General features: G+C 33.9%; 1 protein-coding gene and 1 long non-coding RNA gene across 3 annotated transcripts; one reads left to right on the plus strand and one right to left on the minus strand.

Moving 5' to 3' along the window:
- The first annotated feature begins 5,384 nt into the window (after positions 1-5,384).
- On the plus strand, positions 5,385-19,169 carry LOC132726306 (BTB/POZ domain-containing protein KCTD7-like). 2 transcript variants are annotated; one of them, XM_060711614.1, is made up of 3 exons: positions 5,385-5,499; positions 17,723-17,874; positions 18,513-19,169. In XM_060711614.1, exons 1-3 carry the CDS (start codon positions 5,449-5,451, stop codon positions 19,138-19,140), a joined length of 831 nt encoding a protein of 276 aa, XP_060567597.1. In that variant the 5' UTR covers positions 5,385-5,448; the 3' UTR covers positions 19,141-19,169. The 2 variants fall into 2 exon arrangements, with proteins under 2 accessions (XP_060567597.1, XP_060567598.1); XM_060711615.1 differs by lacking the exon at positions 5,385-5,499 and adding an exon at positions 5,995-6,103.
- LOC132726307 (uncharacterized) lies at positions 6,482-10,918 on the minus strand. The gene is made up of 2 exons (XR_009625176.1): positions 10,140-10,918; positions 6,482-7,824 (listed from the first exon to the last, which is right to left on the minus strand). It is a non-coding gene; the product is annotated as an uncharacterized LOC132726307 (long non-coding RNA).
- Positions 19,170-20,788: the final 1,619 nt, after the last annotated feature.

Raw genomic sequence — 20,788 nt, forward strand, 5'->3', positions numbered from 1 at the left:
TTTTATTTTTGTTGTTTTTTTTTTCTAACGGCCGAGCTAATGCATAAATCTTCACAATATTAAGGGAGAAAAATATATTGAAAAACAATCTACAAAGTATACGTGTAGTAAATAATGTGCATACCTTCCAAATAAAGAATCACAACGAAAACTTTGAAGAAATGTCTAAGATCCATGCTGTTAGTCAATCTTTGGATAGATTTGGTGTTGGTGTTGGTAGTTTTCACTCCAGATCACGATAGTAAGCCATATTGATCTTACGAGAGCACAGTTCAGCCACCGCATCGAGTTTGGATCGAGAAGTTTAAGAATTTAGTTTATATACACATGTTCATATGTGTCTGGATGTGAATGATATTCCATTTTCTTTCACGCGACAGCCAATCGGAATTATAGTGGATGTTGCTGATTGGTTGGGTGATCACATTTATCTAACAGCAATTTGCGCCAGTATTCCCAAAACTGTCGAAGCAAAACAAATCGAGGGTTGAATGCAAAACTGTTGTACTTTCCTTCTTTATTTCATATAAGTTACTGCACTTTTGCTGTCAACCCTCGAAATGTATGATCAAATGCAAAAACGTGATTTTTCAACCGGATTCAATAAAATGATTCTTTGTTATTATTTTTGGTACTTGAAAGCGATTGAATTTTGAGTAACTCTACCTATGTCAATTCAAAAGAATACGTGACACCCTCCTCACTTTCCAAATTATTTTCAGGGTGTAAAAAGCGGATGATTGAGTGGATGATTGGATGGTTGGTTGGTTGGTTGGTTGGTTGGTTGGTTGGTTGGTTGGTTGGCTGACAGGGCTGGGCTTGGTTGAGCTTGGTTGTTTGGGTTGTCGGGATTGGTTTGTCTTGGTTGGGTGGTTTGGGTTGGATTGTTTTGTCTGGGTTGGTTCGTCTAGGTTTGTCTGAGTTTGTTGTTGTTGGTTATATTTTGTTAAGGTTCTATCGTTAGGCGTTCTGTTACCAATTTAACTTCTGAAAATTGATCAGCACAATTTTTGTTAAAAAGCGTACGTTATTTGAGATTTCAATATGGCTGTTATTGCAAACAAAGCTTATAAATGGCGATCACATCATGCAATGATAACAAAAATGTGTGTAGCTATATTTAATAACAATTGGAATATTAAATAATATAGCCGTCGGATGAGATTTCTTATTAATATCAAGTCAGGCTATCAATGATCGAACGTGCTTTTATTAATTTTGAAACTAGAAAAAAAACGATTATTTTCTCACCTAAACCTCGCATTCGTGTTTATTTTATAAGAAACATTGTAATTCTTAGAATAGCTGCAAACATAATATGAGACATTTTACCGTTTAATCATCTGTAAGATTACCCCTAAAGTCAAAGTAATTTCGCACAATGTTTTTTTGTTTTTTTTCAATTGGAAGCGTTATGACGAATAACGGATGATGTTTCCGGAAACTCGATCTTGTCATACATTAAATATTGACAAATTGCTTCCTATGCAGACGTGTTGAATTAGAATGTGAAGATAAAGTTGTTAAAGGAAAAAATATATTATAGCGACCAATCATTTTGATATTTTACATATCATTTATCTTGTCTCAACTTTTGCGCTAACTTGATTATAGCGCTGAATACTTTTTTTTTTCTTTTCAAACACCCTTTAAGTCCTGAAATCATCACTACAACATGTTTTAGCTCGAAATGGGGAGTGTAACCTTTGAGTATTACACTAAATATTCTTATTTATATTTTAAAGTTATATTGTTGGGTTTTTTTTTTTGTTTTTTTTTTCACAAAAAAGCAAACAACCAGAGAAATTGAAACGTTTCATAATTCAATATAAAGAAAGAGAAGTTACCGTTATTGATTTGATATTATTTTTACTTATCAATTGCTGTTCTGAGAAGAGATTAATCTAATGTTGAAAGAACTGGTAGGCTCACTTACATGTATTTGCTTTTCTTGTAAACGTATTATTTTTAAATTTATTTATTTTAATGTTTATTTGAAATCATAAATAAGTTTTTTTAAAAAAAAATTGTAAATAGATTCTTATACAAATGCAGATTATTTTATAGCGTATTAATACGTTCTAATACAAACTGCGTATCCAACAAAAAAGCCAGTCCGCGTTCTAACTGCATTTGGATATTATTCATTGAAAGCAACGATCAAAGTCCAGTTTTATATGGATGAATCTCAATTAAAGCTTTATACGTTATCTTTTAAAAGTCTTTCATTTCTTATTATTGATTATTATTATTATTAAAAGTATTAAAAGACTGTATAAGATGCGCGAATTGAACGTTTACAAAACTCGGGAACAATGTTGTTCGGTTAATTCTCAGACGATTTTTTTTATCAGTTTCATGATCATATTCTGAAATAAAATTCAATCTTCCGTTCGATGGTGTATATTTCATCACGATCTAGAAAATAAAGTTGTTGTTTAATAAAAGCTTTTTATTAAAATGACGTGAAAATCGTGTAAATTTGTAATTCAAATCTTTGATAATGTAATTTTGTTAATAGCCACTGGAAGGAATTTTGCCGATTTGTTTAGATAAAAATTTGAAAACTTGAAACTATCAAAGTCATATAAACGTGTTTTTTTCATATTTCGCTCAAATGTAATGCTACTAATAGTGTACCGATAAATGCGTGATGCGTATTGGGTGGATGAAAACTTGAGAGTTCTGTACATGAATAATTGGGTGTTTCTATTTCCCTTATTTGTCTTCCATGTTACAATGTAGATGCTGAGACTGTAGGGAACAAGTACAATTGTCTTTATATAAAACTACCTATGAATTGCTGCAATGGAATGATATCTGTTTTTGTCGCATGGTTTCTATTCATAACTAATCATTTTAAGTATCTGGAGAGAATTTGGCATTAATGCAACGAGGTTTAAAACACCAAATGTAGTTTTACTATTTTCTAAACTGTATATTTTAATCACTTACTGAGAAAAAAATATTCAAGAATTTATATTTCAACAATACATCCTCAAGTTAAAAAAAACATTGACGGCAGATCTTACATTTCAAGTAATTGATAATAGCAAGTGTAGTTATTGCAGGTATAGGCTAGTTCCACCAGTTTAAGCGACGTGGTTGACTGTCCGCCTTGAAAAGAGAGGTCCAAAGGTTTGAATTCCGGTCAGCGCCTGAAGAGTTTTAAGGTTTACAATACTGGCTTCGAGGCTAAAAGAAACTAATTGAGCTAGCTTCTTAATTGTGTGTCTTATTGAGATAGCAAGAATATGACAGTGTCTTATTACATGGGTTGCGGTTTTTGCAGTTAATTCTTTGTAATGAATATCATGGACAGCTGATGCTTTTGTAATGAATGTCTTGGATAAATAATACTGTGTAGTAAATGTCATGGGTAGTTGCTGCTTTGTAATGAATGCCACGGTCAGTTGATGCTTTACCATGAATATCATGGACAATTGATGTTTTGTAATGAATGCCATCGTAAGTTGATGCTTTGCAATGAATATCATGGACAGATGATTTTTGTAATGAATGTCATGGTCACTTGATGCTTTGCAATGAATGTCTTGGACAGTTGATGCTTTGGAATTAATGGCATGGATAGTTAACGCTTTGAAATGATTGTTATGGACAGATGATGCTTTGCAATAAATGTTATGGATAGTTAATGCTTTGTAATGAATGCCATGGACAGTTGATGTTTTGAAAAGAATAAAATGGATAGCTAAAGCTTTATAATGAATTTCATGGACATAAATGCTGCTTTCTAATTAATTGATGTCATGGACAGTGTATGTGGAGTAGAGCGAACTCTCGATTGTCAATTAATTTTTGTTCTGCCTTTCAAATAAATCGGAGAGAAGTGCACTGATTAAATGTATAGGACATTTCTAGTCAAAATATTTTAACGTGCCAAAGCTAGATTCTGAGAAATTTTTCCTCTGGGTCAGAATCTCGCTTAGAACAACGGCCCTAAGCTTGCGCACATATTTCACAACAGAAATGGTAGTTATCACATTGTACGAAATATTGTACGTAGAGGGAAGATATTGCCCATATCCATACGCAATTTATCACAATATCTCAATGTGTAATACAATAGGTTGCACTAATCTAGGTCATTTCTAATAGCCTTGCTGTTGGGTTGAACCGTCGTTAGCGACATATTTGAGTTTTTCACATTGTGATCGCAATGTGTTCACAATCCTGAGGATTTTCAAGTTTACAATACACGGATAAAGAATATAGCTTCATCTTTATTTCTAGTCAACATATGTTACATTTTAGTATGAAAATATGAATATGTCCTAACATAAAAGTGAATGCCAGACGTTTCATCCGCAAGACATTTCTTTGTTGAGACCTTTCACTCCAAAGCAGTTCATACCTAAACTTTTCACTCCCACTTTATCAATTGTATGAACGTTTCACTCCCATCTTTTAAAGGTGTTTACTAGAAAAGTTAACAAATTTATTTTCATTATTAAACATTTTTAGAGAGAAATTCAATTTTATGATTCATTTAGTTGCTTTCAATGTTATTGTTAATAAAACTTATTAGAAGATTACTCATTTAAATTTGGATTGAATGATAAGAGATTTGAATGAAAGACAAATTTCTGAAAGATCACTTTTATTTTAAGAGTAACAACATGAGAAAATTCAATTTATAATAAAAAAAAGATAGAAAGAACAACAAAGACATATAAGTATCAGTAATAACACAGATGTATCTATATTTAGCTCCATGGTTATTAATATTGAAATCATTACCATTAACCAGTACAGTTATTAATATTTTTGAAAATAATAAAAAAAATATCAATATTTTAATTATACTGATTATTTTTGTAAGTCTCAAACAATGAAACGATCAACAGTTTGACACCCCTATTAAATCAGTTATTTGCAACTCAAAATGAGCAATGGATCACCTTTTTGACATTGCATATTTCAGTCCTATTATCATCATATTAAAATCATATTTCTGCTAACGATACACCTGTACGGGCACCTCATAATCGTGTACTTAAGTTATTGATTTGTCATGTACACCTTGCACGATAAGCACGTGGAAAAGCATACCCTTAGAAACTTGGTTTTTTATGGCCGTGTTTATTTGACCATTAAACTATTTTTTTGACAACAGCCAATTGGAAACAGAAACTTTTCCATTAACACCTTTAAAGAACTATAACTAAATACAACAATAAAGAAGTTAAATAACTGAAATGATTTAAGGTCTATTTTTGTATATCATAAGTATCAAAATAATTTTGGTATAAAAGGGAGTGAAACGTCTTGGTGTGAATCGTCTTGGTATGAACCGTCTCAATAATGAAATGTCTGTCTACCGTTTCATATCATACCTGTATTGTTTGTGTTTTAGTCTATGCCATTGTTGTAACTGAGTTATCTCCCTCAAAACAAAATTGAATTTTATATTTATTACCTTTAATTATGTCTCAGAAAGATGACAACTGCGAAAGACGAGAGCAAGTTAACAATTCAGTAATTGTAGTTACTTTACTTTCCTTTTTCTTAACTCACTTTGATGAAAATTCATTCAAATCTGGAAAACATTGATTTCTCAAGTGGAGTAGTTTTCGGATATATTTCTCTTGAAATAGTATAAGAATAAACCCTATCATTGATGGATTTCATAGATGCAATACCATTAATTGACTGTCGTAAACATGCTGTTGTTACTCGTTACAAGTTTTGCATTTTTTGATAATGAAGAGACTGAATAACAATGTCACTATCAAGAGTTATGCCTAAAATTTGGTATAATTTGACGTTGCTTTGAGTTACAGTATGTGTACTTAATGGACAAAGCACTATAATGATATATGATCCTTGTCACGACAAAACCAAGATAGTGCGTTTTCAACCAGCATGGATCCAGACCAGCCTGCACATCCGCGCAGTCTGATCAGGATCCATGCTGTTCGCTATCAGTTTTTCTACTTGTATTGTAGTTGGTAAGCGAACAGCATGGATCCTGATCAGACTGCCCGGATGCACAGGCTGGTCTGGATCCATGCTGGTCGCAAACCCATTATGTTGATTTTGTCATGACGCGGCTCATATAATATACTGGACTGTATATCAAGTATCCCTTAGGAAAAGGAAAGGCATTTAACTTGCAGTTATTTAGCATTGTTTTTCTGACCAGTTTTAACCATTTATTAAGCAGTTTTCCTTGACAAATGTGATTATGTAGAAAGCATTTAAAATGCAGTTAAAATGCATTTAAAATGCAGTTATTTAGCATTGAAAAAGCATTGAAATCAGCCGAAATATGTAAATGAGATGACATCATAAAACTGCCTCCAAATATGGAGATAGCATTTCCAACCATTTATATGACCTCATAAATAACTGCCAAAAAATTGTGTTTGCATTTTCAACCATTTATATGACATCATTAAAAAACTTTCAAAAAACTACTGAAGCCTTTATATGACCTCATAAATAACTGCAAAAAAACTTTCAAAAAACTGTTGCATTTATTTGAGCTAATATAATACTGTTAACAACTGTTCACATCTGAAAATAAATGTACATGTACATGGAATTTCTATTACATTGACACATATGTATGTACATAGATTTCTTACAAATCACCAAATCCCCTAACTTTTCATGAACTCAAAAGCATTGCCCTTTTAGTTTCATTAGGCAACCAATTTGATTACTGTGTGGACTTATAGTTTTGGACACTTTTTAATGTATTTAACATTAGAAATTGTTAAGACGAACAACAGACATATTGAACTGTCAAAAATCTCACAATAAGCCTCTGGATCTTTTGAACTTTGAGATTAAAGGCCATATATGCGTTTGTAATGAGCAAAAATGTTAAGTACAAAAATCTTATCCAATGACATTGTTATGAACAAAAACGAAAAAGAAATCATAGTATTTCTCTTCTAAAATGGTCAAAATGTTGAAAAACACCATATAATTCTTGTAACGCCTACAAGACGTTACACCAAATAGTGCTTACATTTTAAAAGCATTAAAAGATTGGATAACATTTTAAAAAAGTTATTTTATTTCTTCTTTGATGGTGATATCTTTTATATTCTAAAGGCCTAGCTGTCTAGTGTACATCATTTACGTTATATTGCAATCCAGTGAATTGATGATCTCTGGTAATCAAATGAAATGTTGATCTTTGGTAATCCAACGACTTCTTTGCATTTTCACAGATATATACACACAACAGATAGGAAGCTCTAAAAATAGATAATAGTCAGATTCAGACCCACAATCCTTTGCAGGCTTCGGTGATAATTGGGTTTTCCCGATAGTCTCCAATTTTCGCATTCTCGTTAAACTTAGACGATATCCATGAATTATTGTTAACATACCCCTACATAGATTTTCATCAGAGAAATATTTGTATAGAAAAGTGTGTATAGTACCTTTTACAATAAATAACTATTGCTTCTTATTTAAGCAAAAAAATGTTTCATCTTCCTCGGGAATTCAATATGACGGTGTTTTGGCTATTTTTACCCAGGATGCATCAAATCTCTGAAAATCCCCGACATATGATAACTTATAAGAACACAATTCTGCCACAATTCTGAACACAATACTGAATTTAACTGTGTGACATCACAGTTTCTTCTCCATGTATATTTAGCTCCATGGCATTTTGTACAACTTGCCCTCTTTCAATTAACTGAAGAATTTATGACAGTTTCTATATCAAAAGTTTTTGACCCGTTTTATAGATTTAAGCTCTCACTCTCCTCAGCTTTGAACATCATCCACGAGTAAGTTGAACTCCTCCCTTTGTGGCCTTGTGGTACCAATTCTTATCTGAAATCAAACAAATACATTTCTCTACATATGGAAATATACCAAGATATTTGAATACGAAATAAATACAAATCACTTGGCAGGACGTGAAGTGAATGCACACTTGGTTCAAGCGAGTAAAATCATTGCAAACTTGACAAAATGGTTTCTGTGTCTTAAATATTTACAAAACTCTCACATATATTTTCAGGTAAGTGGGTTTGTATGTTATTTGATTTTCTTTTTAAATGGCCATTCATGAAGGAAGTGTTTATGACACACTCTGTTCTGGGCCTCAGATTTGTAGCTTTTGGTTATACAAAGCTATTGAAGTTATAAACTGGTCATGTACATATTTTGAAATTTGATAAGTGAAAATCCAGGGCAGTTTTTATGCTCATTTATTCACATATGTAAGTTTTGAAGTTCACCAAAAAAAGGCAAACTTATGAAAATATACTGTGTATTTTTTATTATTATTTATTATCATTGTTATTCCTGTAATTTAGTGATGTTGATCATTATTTCTGTAAAGTTGGTTGATTCTAACTCAAGCACTCAAGGAACAAATAACACAACATAATGAAACGGTTTTTACAAAGTCAAGGGAAATAACTCTACAAATACGAAATAAATCCACAAGCGGAACCCAAGGTACACAACTAGTCATATGCTGACCGACCTTCCCGTAAGGCTTAATGACTAGGTCAAATCCTTTTTGATTTACATGCGACAAGTTGAAAATTGCAAAAATTTTCTAAGTCAAGGTCAATAACTCTAAAAGATAATAAATCCACACGAAAATATCCAGTGCACAACTTCACATGCTGATCAACATTTCTGCAAAGTTTCATGACTCTATGTCAAACCCATTTTGAGTTACATGCGACACAAGTTGAAAATTGCAAAATTTTACTAAGTCAAGGGCAATAACTCTAAAAATACTATATAAATCCAGACAAAAATACCCAGGTGCACAACTACACATGCTAATCAACATTCCTGTAAAGTTTCATGACTCTAGGTCAAATACTTTTTGAGTTACATTCGACACAAAAGAGAACAGACGGACAAGGGTAAATCTAAATGTTCGCCACTAAAGTGGGGCCACAAAAATATCTTGTTCAAGCGTGTTCAACCACTACACGTCCTGCCCCCTAATACAATAACAGATTACAGTCATCGAATTAAGCACTGGCCAGGTGGCCCATGACCAGTGTAAATTTTAAGAGAATTAAATTAAATATATAGTAGAATAAATTCAAAACTGGAATTCGGACAAGTATATATTCAAAAATCTTAAATTCAATGACTGAGATTAAGGCAATGTATTCAGGTTAGTGCTTAAAGTATGACAGTCACTGTTTGTGCTATTTTTGTTCTTTGCAAATCATCATGTGGGATTTATTTTAATGGACCAGTATTCAGATTCTCTAGTATAGGCTTAGGCAGTGTCAAAGACAAACCATTTTAGCTAGGCTGTCACCTGGGACTGGACCACTGACCGATAAATTTTGGTGGCCTTGACAACTTTTTAGTGGTCCAATAATTCCTATACATGCACAGAAATCTAGAGATTAAATCACACTCAAACACACACATACAAATCAAAAACAAACAGAAAACATGATTTCTGTTTCAAATAAATTTTTGGAGGTATCTTATTGTGATTTAAAAATACAGTCAGTAATGTGTTATTTTAAAATACAGACATGATGTAGGCTTATTGAACATTATCTTTTCTTGTTGATCTTGTTTATCATATTCTAATATATAACTAGATCTACATAAATTAATGGTGATATAAAAATATTGTTTCTTTATGAAAAACTTTTTTTTTCTAATACAAGTGCAAAATTTCTAAGGTAGTGAACTGTCTGCATACTAGGGTATTAAACTGTCTGGAAGTAAAAAAACTTGCTAACATGCATTTTTCAAAACAATATTTTAAACTTTTAGAGGGCATAAGCAAATAATTTCCTGCAGGGAAGCACAACCATCTTCAACGATGCTTTGTTTTTTTATTCATTATTATTATATCTTTCCTGTTCAACAAAGAAATAAATAAAAACAGGTCGCGAAAATATGTGACAAATGTCCGTTTACGCATTTTTTCCAGTAAGGTTTAAGTATCTTAACTGTAACTAGGAATAAGCTGGAAATACAATTATTATTTCTATTGTTACAGTCGGCAAATTGTTACAAAATAATGCTTTTAGAAGTGAAGAAAGGTCATTAAAATAATCTCTACTGAGTAGACTCTTCATTTTTTCTAGGGGTCATAAACACGCCGGCTCTGTTTGGGAAAAAATCAGTGCATTTATGACAATACTCACAGTGAATTTCACCGATTGCAGCTTTGAAGGTCTTCGATCTTCTGATAATTTGCTTGAGCTATTTCACCTTCCTCGTTGTATGTCTTTATTGGGGAGACGATATCAGTTCACTGTTGATAAGAGACGAAGTGTCTGCCGTCTTTGAATATTGCGCGCACAATAAACCTATGTTCTACGTAATAAACATGTGTACTACGTCAGTAACATGTGCTTGATTCGCAAAATTTCGTGTACTTCTGTTGTTTTTGCCGTCAATACAATGACTGAATAATTTCAATTATATCGTTGAATTTTATTTCAAAAATCTATTATTTTAAGCCCAACAAGCGCTTGAATTTCATACAATGCTACAGTAGTTTCCAAAACAATTGTGTTGCTACGTCATCAGTATACGTATCCAATACGTCATGAAATTATGCTCGTCTTGGTTAGCGTAAATATACGGATATTGCTCGAGTATAATCGTAAAGGTTCGCTGGTTAAGTAAAGACTAAGTTATCATCGTTAATATCCGTCAGCCTACTTTAATTCAGGACTCTCTATTGACGCGGGGATTCGGGTTTTGACTCGTGAAAATTTGGAAATGCACATGCAAATATGACACGTGAAAAAATGTGCACAAGAGTCAATTTGCCACTTTGGATTTTCAACTATGCAATAATTATCACCTTAAATCCACCCCTAATTAGATCTACATATGTTCAAATCACACTCCATAAAAATGTCAACAGGCAGTATAATGTATAAAGTGGTTTATACACACAGCCTGTGCACTGAAGCATGACATCAGTGGATGCAATTTGAGAGCGCTAAAAATAGCTCTACACAACTGATAAAAATTACATACTTCAGATGTCAATTATTGATTTTTTTAAGGTTTATAATAATACGTCTTTGATTTACTTGGAGTGCCTGTACATTTGTTATTTCTTTTTGGATTATATACTCCTATTATCTATTAATTAAATGGCCAATGATAAAATTGTCAGAAATGCAGGTTGACCATTAAGGTCAATTGATTATTAAATTTCAATTAGAATCTAAATAATGATAGTAATCCTAGAAAAATATTATTAAATAGATCTAGATCAGTAGGCCCTATGTTGTTTTATTTAAAAAAAAACATTTTTATCTTCAATTTTATTGTCTAATTCCTTCTTTATCTACTTGTTTACTTTCAACAAAGAGAATTCCTAGTCTTTAGGAATTTATGTAAGATTCAAGGAATTTAGCACAGATGTTAAGGATTTTGTTCTACAAGATAAATTCTAAGTAATTCCTAAAGACTAGGAATTTTGCAAAATCTTAAGTCTTAGAAATCTCAGAAAATAAATTACAATTCCTAGTATAACTTAGAAATTGATGAGTTGTTTAAAAATTATCAGAAATGCCTAGTTCTCAGTAACTGGTATTTCCTATGCCACACTAGAATAGCCAAGACTGGTTTTAACATTCTGGAATTTTCTAGGATCATAACTGGGAAATACTGGGACTTTTTAAATACCAGTATATATTTCTGCAAGGCAATATTGCTATGATGCACTACAAGGTATTAAGTGAATATTAGTGTGCATGAATTATATTTTCCTAAAAGCATTTAAATAAAACTTGTAAAAACTGCAGCTTCTGTCACAATCTTTTAGCTTAAAAAAATGGTTCAAGAAAATAACTTGTAAAAAATGGTAATGTAAGTATTGTTTAACATCACCATTTATTTTTAAATGTTGAAAAACTGGTAAAAAATGCTGGACACAAGTTTTTTAACAACAAGTTTTTACCAGTTTTTTAAGAACTGCTGTTTAAATGGAATCCTACAAATTAAGATGAAGGGCAAAAAATTGTAAAAAAGGCATTTATTTGAAAAAACTGCTAAATAACTGCAATATAACTACAAGTTAAATGCCTTTCCTTTTGCTAAGGGATGTGATAGTTTGATCAGTTTTTCACAGTCTAGAGGAAATGCTTGTACCTTTAGTGATTCCAACTGAGATGAATTGGTTGATAAAGAAATGTTTCAGGAATTCAAAGCCAGGAAGAGGGCTGTCTGAATTTTTTCACTGTTTTTAATGTTTTATTTTTGTAATATTCTTTGTATATCTTATATACTATTAAAGTTGGTCCATGCGATTCACAAATGTGAATATAATAAGAGAAAAGACACAAGTGTGTTCTAGTCAGTTTTATTATCTGGACTGATGCATTGGCGGGAAATCTCCCAAGATATAACATTCTACAGGCACAACGTGGTCAGTGGAAATTTACAGAAATGAGTATTAAGGTTAAAGGTCATATGAATATAAAATAACTCAATATCATTACATTTCCCTCTTTTTAAATACATAGCTGAATGGTATCCACTTGTTGATAAATCATAAAGAAATATGGTTCAATTTAAAAATAACGTTAGAATAACACATGTTTAAATATCAATTAAATAATTCATCAGTTTATATAAACAAATATAATTATGTTTATCAAACAAAGTATGTGTTTATTCCAGTTTATATATATATTTTTCTTTATAGTTTATTTTTTTGTTTGTGATGTTTTCTTATTAGTAAACACTCAGTATTTTTTTTTTCTTTCAATTGTTCACCATGTTTCTCATTATAATATCGTTTGGTCAATTTCACTTCCCTGCCTGATCGTGTGTGATAATAGTGGTCAATTGGGCTGGGCTTATTGGAGGTCAATGAGTGGTCAGCATCATGTGATTCTGAAATTTTCCCATTAATTGAGGGAGTGGTAGGGTTATTAGCCAAAATGTTGGGGGAAAATTCCTGCATTTCTGGGAAAGTTTCTTCAGTTTTATTAAGCATTCGCCTATTTCTGCGGTAAATGCCACCTGCATGAGTTATTACAGAGTAGGATCGGTCATTGTGAATTTTTATCACTTTTGCTGGTTCCCATGTTTTGTTGACCTTGATGCGGACATACTCATTAAGTGTAAGAAGGGGTAGTTGCTTTGATGTTTTATCATAGCAACTTTTTTGTTTCTGCTTTATTTTCTGCATCTTTTCGCGTACCTGTTTACAATTTACTGTTTTGGGTTGTAACTGAGAATTTGTGGTAGGTAGAATAGATTTAGTTCTTCTACCCATTAGTAATTGATTTGGGGAGAAGCCACATTCAAGAGGGGTGTTTCTGTACTCAAGTATCGCGAGATAAGGATCTCGGTTACTCTCCTGAGCTTTCCTGAATATCCGTTTAATAATCGACACTGTTTTTTCGGCCAATCCATTACTGTTAGGGTGGAGTGGGCTGGATGTTATGTGGGAAAACCCCCAATCTTTTGCAAAATCTGAAAATATTTCAGAAGAGAATTGTGGCCCATTATCAGTGACAAGTTTGTCACAAATGCCATACCTTGCTAAGTGAACTTTTAGCTTTCTAATTATAGTAATGCTTTGTGTGTTAGGTAGAGCATCTACCTCAAAGTATCTACTATAGTAGTCGACAGTCAGCAAGTAGTCCTTACTGTCAAAGAAGAAGAGATCAGCGGCAATGTTTTGCCAAGGTCGGTCCGGCACGTCGTGGGGAGTTAATGGTTCTTTAGCGTTAGAATACCTGTACTTTTGACATAAAGCACATTTTAAGACATGATTCGTGATTTCTTTTGTCATGCCAGGCCAAAACATTACGTCTTTAGCCCTTTGTAAACATTTTTCTACACCCATGTGACCTTGGTGCACTGATTCAATCACCTGTTTTCTTGCAGAGACAGGTATGACGATTCTCTGCCCTCTGAATATAAGGTCATTTACAGACGACAATTCGTCCCTGTGGTTCCAGAACTCAATTATTTCTTGTTTACAGTCTGCACGTGAAACTGGCCATCCGTCAATAATAGTTCTCTTCAGAATCTGCATGCTCGTGTCATTTTGAGTTTCATGCCTGATTGATTCCAGTCTGTTATCGGTTATGTGTAACCCTTTCAACACTGTATGTACATGTAAGTCGAGACCCTCTAATTGTAATGTCTCTGGAAGCGGTTGTCTAGAAAGTAAGTCACTGATTGGTACTTGTTTTCCAGGAACGTGGCGTACGTCAAGGTCATATTTTGATAACTGTAACCGCATTCTTTGAAGTCTCGGTGGACATGCAGACAAACTTTTCAACATGATTGAGCTAATAGGTTTGTTGTCGCAGTGTACAATTACATGTCTACCGTATACATACTGATGGAAGCGCGTGCAACCAAACAGTATTGCTAACATCTCTCTTTCTATGTTAGCATAATTAGATTCAGTCTCTGTCAATGTCCTAGAAGCAAAGGCAACTGGGCGGCCATTTTGGATGATGGCTGAGCCGACCCCACGCATCGAAGAGTCAGATTCAAGAGTTACACTCTGTTTCGGGTCAAAATATGCAAGAACAGGGGTACTTGTGATTATGTTTTTCATTTTCGTAAATGCTTCTGTCTGGGAAAAATCCCAAACAAATTCTACATCTTTCTTTAGTAGGGATCTCATGGGGCTTGTGACCTCTGCTAGGTTTGGAGAGAATTTTTTGCAGATAATTTGCCATACCAAGAACATTTTCAAGTTGCTGTCTATTTTCTGGTATTTTGAGGTTCATAATTGCCTCTATTTTACTAGGATCTGGCTTTAACCCTGTTGATGTTATAAGGTGACCAAAGAATGGGACTTCATTTACCCCGATGATACATTTGTCCGGATTGAACTTTACTCCCTTGGAATGTGCTCTTTCAAGGGCGTTACGCAAGTTTACGTCATGTTCTTCACGTGTCTTCCCATATATCAAAATGTCATCTACTATGGCTGTTAGACCCTGCAATCCTTCAAAAATTTCATCTACTTTCTGCATGAATATGTCACTCGATGCAGATATGCCATATGGGAGTCTTAACCAACGGTATCTGCCGAATACCGTGCTGAAGGTTGTTAATAATGAAGACTGTTCATCAAGTTTGATGCTCCAGTATGCGTGTGTAATGTCAAGAATGCTGAAGTATTTTGCATCAGTCAGTCTTGATGTAACGTCGTCAATAGTACGCATTGGGTAGTGAGGTCGCCTTATAGCCTCATTTAAAGCTTTTGGATCAAGGCAAACACTGAGTTTACCTGTCTTTGGTTTTTCTACCATGACTAGGGAGTTCACCCAGTCCGTGGGTTCAGTGACCTTAGTTATTATTCCATCATTCTCCATGCGCTGGAGTTCTTCGTGAAGCCTGTCCCTTAAAGCTTCCGGCACTCGCCTAGGTGCGTTTATTACAGGAACAGCATCACTCTTAATGTGAAGTTTACATTCACCTGGGATAACCCCTACACCTTGGAATAAGTTCCCATACTCTGACATGACCCTTTGTTTATCTAATTCTGTATTTGACCTGTCTATTGAATAGGTGAGCTTTATCAGGCCTAAGTTAACAGACGATTGTAAACTTAGCAGCGGGACTGTCGGACTATCAACAACATAACATAATGACTCGCTAGTCTTGTTGTTGTAGCGCAATTGCAGATTTATTATACCGCATACAGGTAACATGTTGCCTGTGTACGATGTTAATCTATTTTCTGCGATTTCAAGAGGTCGTTTTATCTTTAATTTCTCATAATGGCTCAATGGTAGAATATCTACCGCGCTCCCAGTATCTATCTTAAATTTAACAGGAATATGGGAAGGACCGACATTAATTGGAACAAAGGCACGATCAGGAGTAGAAGATGAAAACTTTACCATATCAACGTAATAATCCTGATTTTACGAATGAACGTTGTCACTATAATTGTATTCAGAATACTTCACATTGTCAACGTTTTTATTTCTAGATCTGCAAACGCTTGCAAAATGATTTTGCTTTCCACATGCGTAACACGTTGAATGTTCAGCTGGACATTTTGACCCTTGTCTGTGAGTGTTCTGTCCACATCGTTGACATTTCAGTGGTTTTCTTCCATCTTGTTTTTGAGTGTTATGATAATTTCTTTGCTGTTGTTGTTGTTGTTTAGGTTGCTGAAATGGTTGGTTCTTGTATCCTTTATGTTTTGATTTGTGCTGCTTAACCAGGTGTACATCATTAGCTGCTGCCATTGATTGAAGTTGTTTCTGTGCATATTCGTGTGCTTGTGCGATTTGAATAGCATTTTCGAGTGTTAATCCCTCGCCTTTGTTTATCAACTTCTCTCGTACTTTTCCAGAATTTGTCCCAAAAACAATTCTGTCTCTGATCATTTCGTCCTTGTCTTTAAAGCTGCAATCTGCTGCACTTAGTCTTAGTCTTGTGATGAAGGCATCGATACTGTCAGTGCCTTGCACTTCATTGTTAAACTTGTACCTCGCAAATATCGGGTTCAAGGACGGCTGCACATGTGCTTTGAACTTATCATAATAAGCCTGAAGATTTTCAGCATCATCGCCAGTGAAGGGTTCCCATGTAGCGTGAATGTCCCTGCCCTTGTCACCGACCCATATCAACAAATATGATATTTTTTCTTTCTTAGTTTTGTTCTTGAGCGGCCCTGTAAACATCAGTTCCACATGCCTTTGGAATTTAATCCATTGTTCAGGAAGATTTGACGCTTCCCAGTTTATAACTGGCACAGAAAGTCCTGTTAATTCCATATTTTGTTATCTTTTATTCCAACTATAAATTCTGACACCATGTAATATTCTTTGTATATCTTATATACTATTAAAGTTGGTCCATGCGATTCACAAATGTGAATATAATAAGAGAAAAGACACAGGTGTGTTCTAGTCAGTTTTATTATCTGGACTGATGCATTGGCGGGAAATCTCCCAAGATATAACATTCTACAGGCACAACGTGGTCAGTGGAAATTTACAGAAATGAGTATTAAGGTTAAAGGTCATATGAATATAAAATAACTCAATATCATTACAATTTTGAAGTTATTAGACTATTTTTAAAGGGTCCCCCTCTTAAAATGTGATTTTTGTTGCATTTTTTCCTCTACTGAAAGGACAGGCCTTTGCCACAAATTAAAAAAGAACTATGGTGGTTTTGTCGAACTACTGATTCGGCAAACTTAATTTATGAAGATGTGCGAAAGTGGTCAACTTCTCAAAATCTGCCAAAGTTAATCACTTCAAACTTACAATACTTCTTCAATTTGTAAATTTGAATGCATTTCTTTAGGGCAGGTACAAATGTAACTTTGTAATTTTTTTTCTCAGTTATGCCCCCTTTTTGACTTTGAATTTCTTGGTTAACTTTGGATTAACTTTTTTGTTAAGGTACATTAGACACTCATTTTAAACTTGGGAGTACTTGTTCATGCTCAAATTTGAGATGCATTTCTATGGGGCAGATAATCCATAAATCCATTTTTGCCTCTTTATTTCCCTTTCATGACTAAGGTTTTCACTTCAAACCTAAAACATTTGTTGACCATCAATATATGTAAGTCTGCTACTAAAGCACATTTCAGCCGATTTGACAAATTGTGCCTGCTTTTCTATGTTGTTTTAATTTAACTTTCCAGCTCTGAGAAAAATGGAACATGATGAACATGAACATGTCTTGTTATAACATGTGTTTATAATACTAATCAATGATATGCTGATGTAATGATATTTTTTCATTTATATATTTACAGTTTCCAAATGTAATAAACTTAAATGTTGGAGGTAAACTGTTTGCAACAAGATTGGCTACGTTACAAAGATTCCCTGATTCAATGTTAGCTGTTATGTTTAGTGGACGACATGATATAGACACAGACAGTGACCACAACTATTTCATTGACAGGTACATTTTCTTGTTCAATTGTGTAGGAAGCTTAAAGACACACTAGAGAATCCATTCCTGGAACCAATAGGTACTGAACAATGAGTGAAGTTTACTCAAGAAAACAACTGCTTGCCCCTGACAGGGTTTGAACCTACGCGGAAAGTCATCATTAGATTACTAATCCGCCGCGTTAACCACACAGCCATGCGCCACTGACAGTTGCTTTTAATACATAAAAGAGTAAATATTATGATAACTTTTAAGTTTTATATTAATACTTGTGTTCAATACTTAATGGAATTTATGACTTAACACAAAATAATGGTTGTCTGTGGCTAAAAGGTTAGTTTCACCAACTTTTAATTACTTCGACCTTACTTGATGTGAGTTCAAGTCTTGCCAGGCTATATAATCAGATTATAAGTGTTGTGGTTCTACTCAATTAAAGCCTTCATGTTACCTTAACAGAGAATTGGTGCCAAAACAAATCAGCAAAATATTAAATATAAAACATATACAGATATGCTACATTTTTCTAAAAGAAGGCCAACATTTCCAGTTGTGATTGTTTCATGCATTTTTCTTTTTATTTGTTATTCAATTTGCTTACATGGATGATTTTGATTAATGCTGATGATATCTTTAATTGTTTTCAGAGATGGAACTTACTTTAATCACATTTTAAATTATTTGCGAGATGACATCTTACCACCAGTTCAATGTGCAGAGGAAGTACTAAAGGAGGCATTATATTATGGTATTGACGAACTTATTGAAATATTAAAGTCTTCTCCTTGTCTTTTCGCTGAATACACTGTGAGAGAGAATATTCGTAAAAGACTTGTGTGCTATAACTATGTTCGTGACGAACTCGTTCGATTGGCTAGACTTGAAGCGGAGGAGGACGAGGCTCTTGTCTCTAACGTTAGACTCGTGACAACAAAAAATCAACCAATTCCTCGAGACCTACAGTTTTCAAAGCAAGCATATAAGCAGTATTATAGAAAGTTTAAAACATATGAATCTTTCGAGAAGTGTTATGGGCAGTATTATGTCCATATACCAGCAGAGGATGTTGTCGGACATCCGGATGAAGTGATGTCAAACGTAGCTGCGTGTTTACATCACGATTTAACACAGATTGGTTACAAGTGCTCACAGAAATCGGAAGGTTCGTATGTTGAGCATAAGATACGAACTGTAACATGGTGCGATGAGGAGTTTCATGTATGTATGAGCTGTCATGTGTTTAAATTTGACTGGCTCAGTTTACATGCAACATGAACATACATTTTACACAACTGTGATAAGGCCTTATTGTGCCCCCACGTTAGTGGCGGGCATTTAGATTTACCCTTGTCCGTCCGTCCGTCCGTCCGTCCGTCCTTCCGTCCGTCCTTCCGTCCGTCCGTTCACTTTTGTGTCGCACGTAACTCAAAAAGTATTTGACCTAGAGTCATGAAACTTTACAGGAATGTTGATCAGCATGTGTAGTTGTGCACCTGGGTATTTTCGTGTGGATATTTTAGTATTTTCAGAGTTATTGCCCTTGACTAAGTAAAATTTTGCAATTTTCAACTTGTGTCGCATGTAACTCAAAAAGTATTTGACCTAGAGTCATGAAACTTTACAGGAATGTTGATCAGCATGTGTAGTTGTGCACCTCGGTATTTTCGTGTGGATATTTTTAGTATTTTCAGAGTTATTGCCCTTGACTTAGTAAAATTTTGCAATTTTTAACTTGTGTCGCATGTAACTCAAAAAGTATTTGACCTAGAGTCATGAAACTTTACAGGAATGTTGATCAGCATGTGTAGTTGTGCACCTGGGTATTTTCGTGTGGATATTTTTAGTATTTTCAGAGTTATTGCCCTTGACTAAGTAAAATTTTGCAATTTTCAACTTGTGTCGCATGTAACTCAATAAGTATTTGACCTAGAGTCATGAAACTTTACAGGAATGTTGATCAGCATGTGTAGTTGTGCACCTGGGTATTTTCGTGTGGACATTTTTAGTATTTTCAGAGTTATTGCCCTTGACTTAGTAAAATTTTGCAATTTTCAACTTGTGTCGCATGTAACTCAAAAAGTATTTGACCTAGAGTCATGTAACTTTACAGGAATGTTGATCAGCATGTGAAGTTGTGCACCTGGGTATTTTCGTCTGGATATTTTTAGTATTTTCAGAGTTATTGCCCTTGACTTAGTAAAATTTTGCAATTTTCAACTTGTGTCGCGTATAACTCAAAAAGTATTTGACCTAGAGTCATGAAACTTTACAGGAATGTTGATCAGCATGTGTAGTTGTGCACCTGGGTATTTTCGTCTGGATATTTTTAGTATTTTCAGAGTTATTGCCCTTGACTTAGTAAAATTTTGCAATTTTCAACATGTGTCACACGTAACTCAAAAAGTATTTGACATATCTAGAGTCATGTAACTTTACAGGAATATTGATCAGCATGTGCAGTTATGCACCAGGTATTTTCTTCTGGATTTATTTAGTATTTTTAGAGTTATTGCCCTTCACTTAGAAAATTTTTGCAATTTTCAACTTGTGTCGCAAGTTACTCAAAAAGGATTTGACATAGTCATTAAACCTTATGGGTAGGTTGCTCAGCATATTTAGATTTGCACCTGGGGTTTCGCTTGTGAATTTATCCAGTATTTGTAGAGTTATTTCCCTTGACTTAGTAAAAAGATTGACAGAACAGTGGCGCGGTGGGGGCACCCGTGTCCTATGGACACATTTCTAGTTTTTAACTATGCTTTGTTAGATTTTGTTAGAAAATATAAATCATGCACCTTTCATGCATCTGTACTGAAAGCCAAATTATTTTAATAATTCAGTCATGGATAAACTTTTTTATGAACAGTTTGTTGTTGATCGGGTGCCTGTTTTAGTCTGATGTAAAGAATACTGGGAAATCTGA

The sequence above is a fragment of the Ruditapes philippinarum genome, unplaced genomic scaffold, assembly GCF_026571515.1.
Source record: "Ruditapes philippinarum isolate M1 unplaced genomic scaffold, ASM2657151v2 ctg986_1_1_1_1, whole genome shotgun sequence".
Taxonomy (NCBI): domain Eukaryota; kingdom Metazoa; phylum Mollusca; class Bivalvia; order Venerida; family Veneridae; genus Ruditapes; species Ruditapes philippinarum.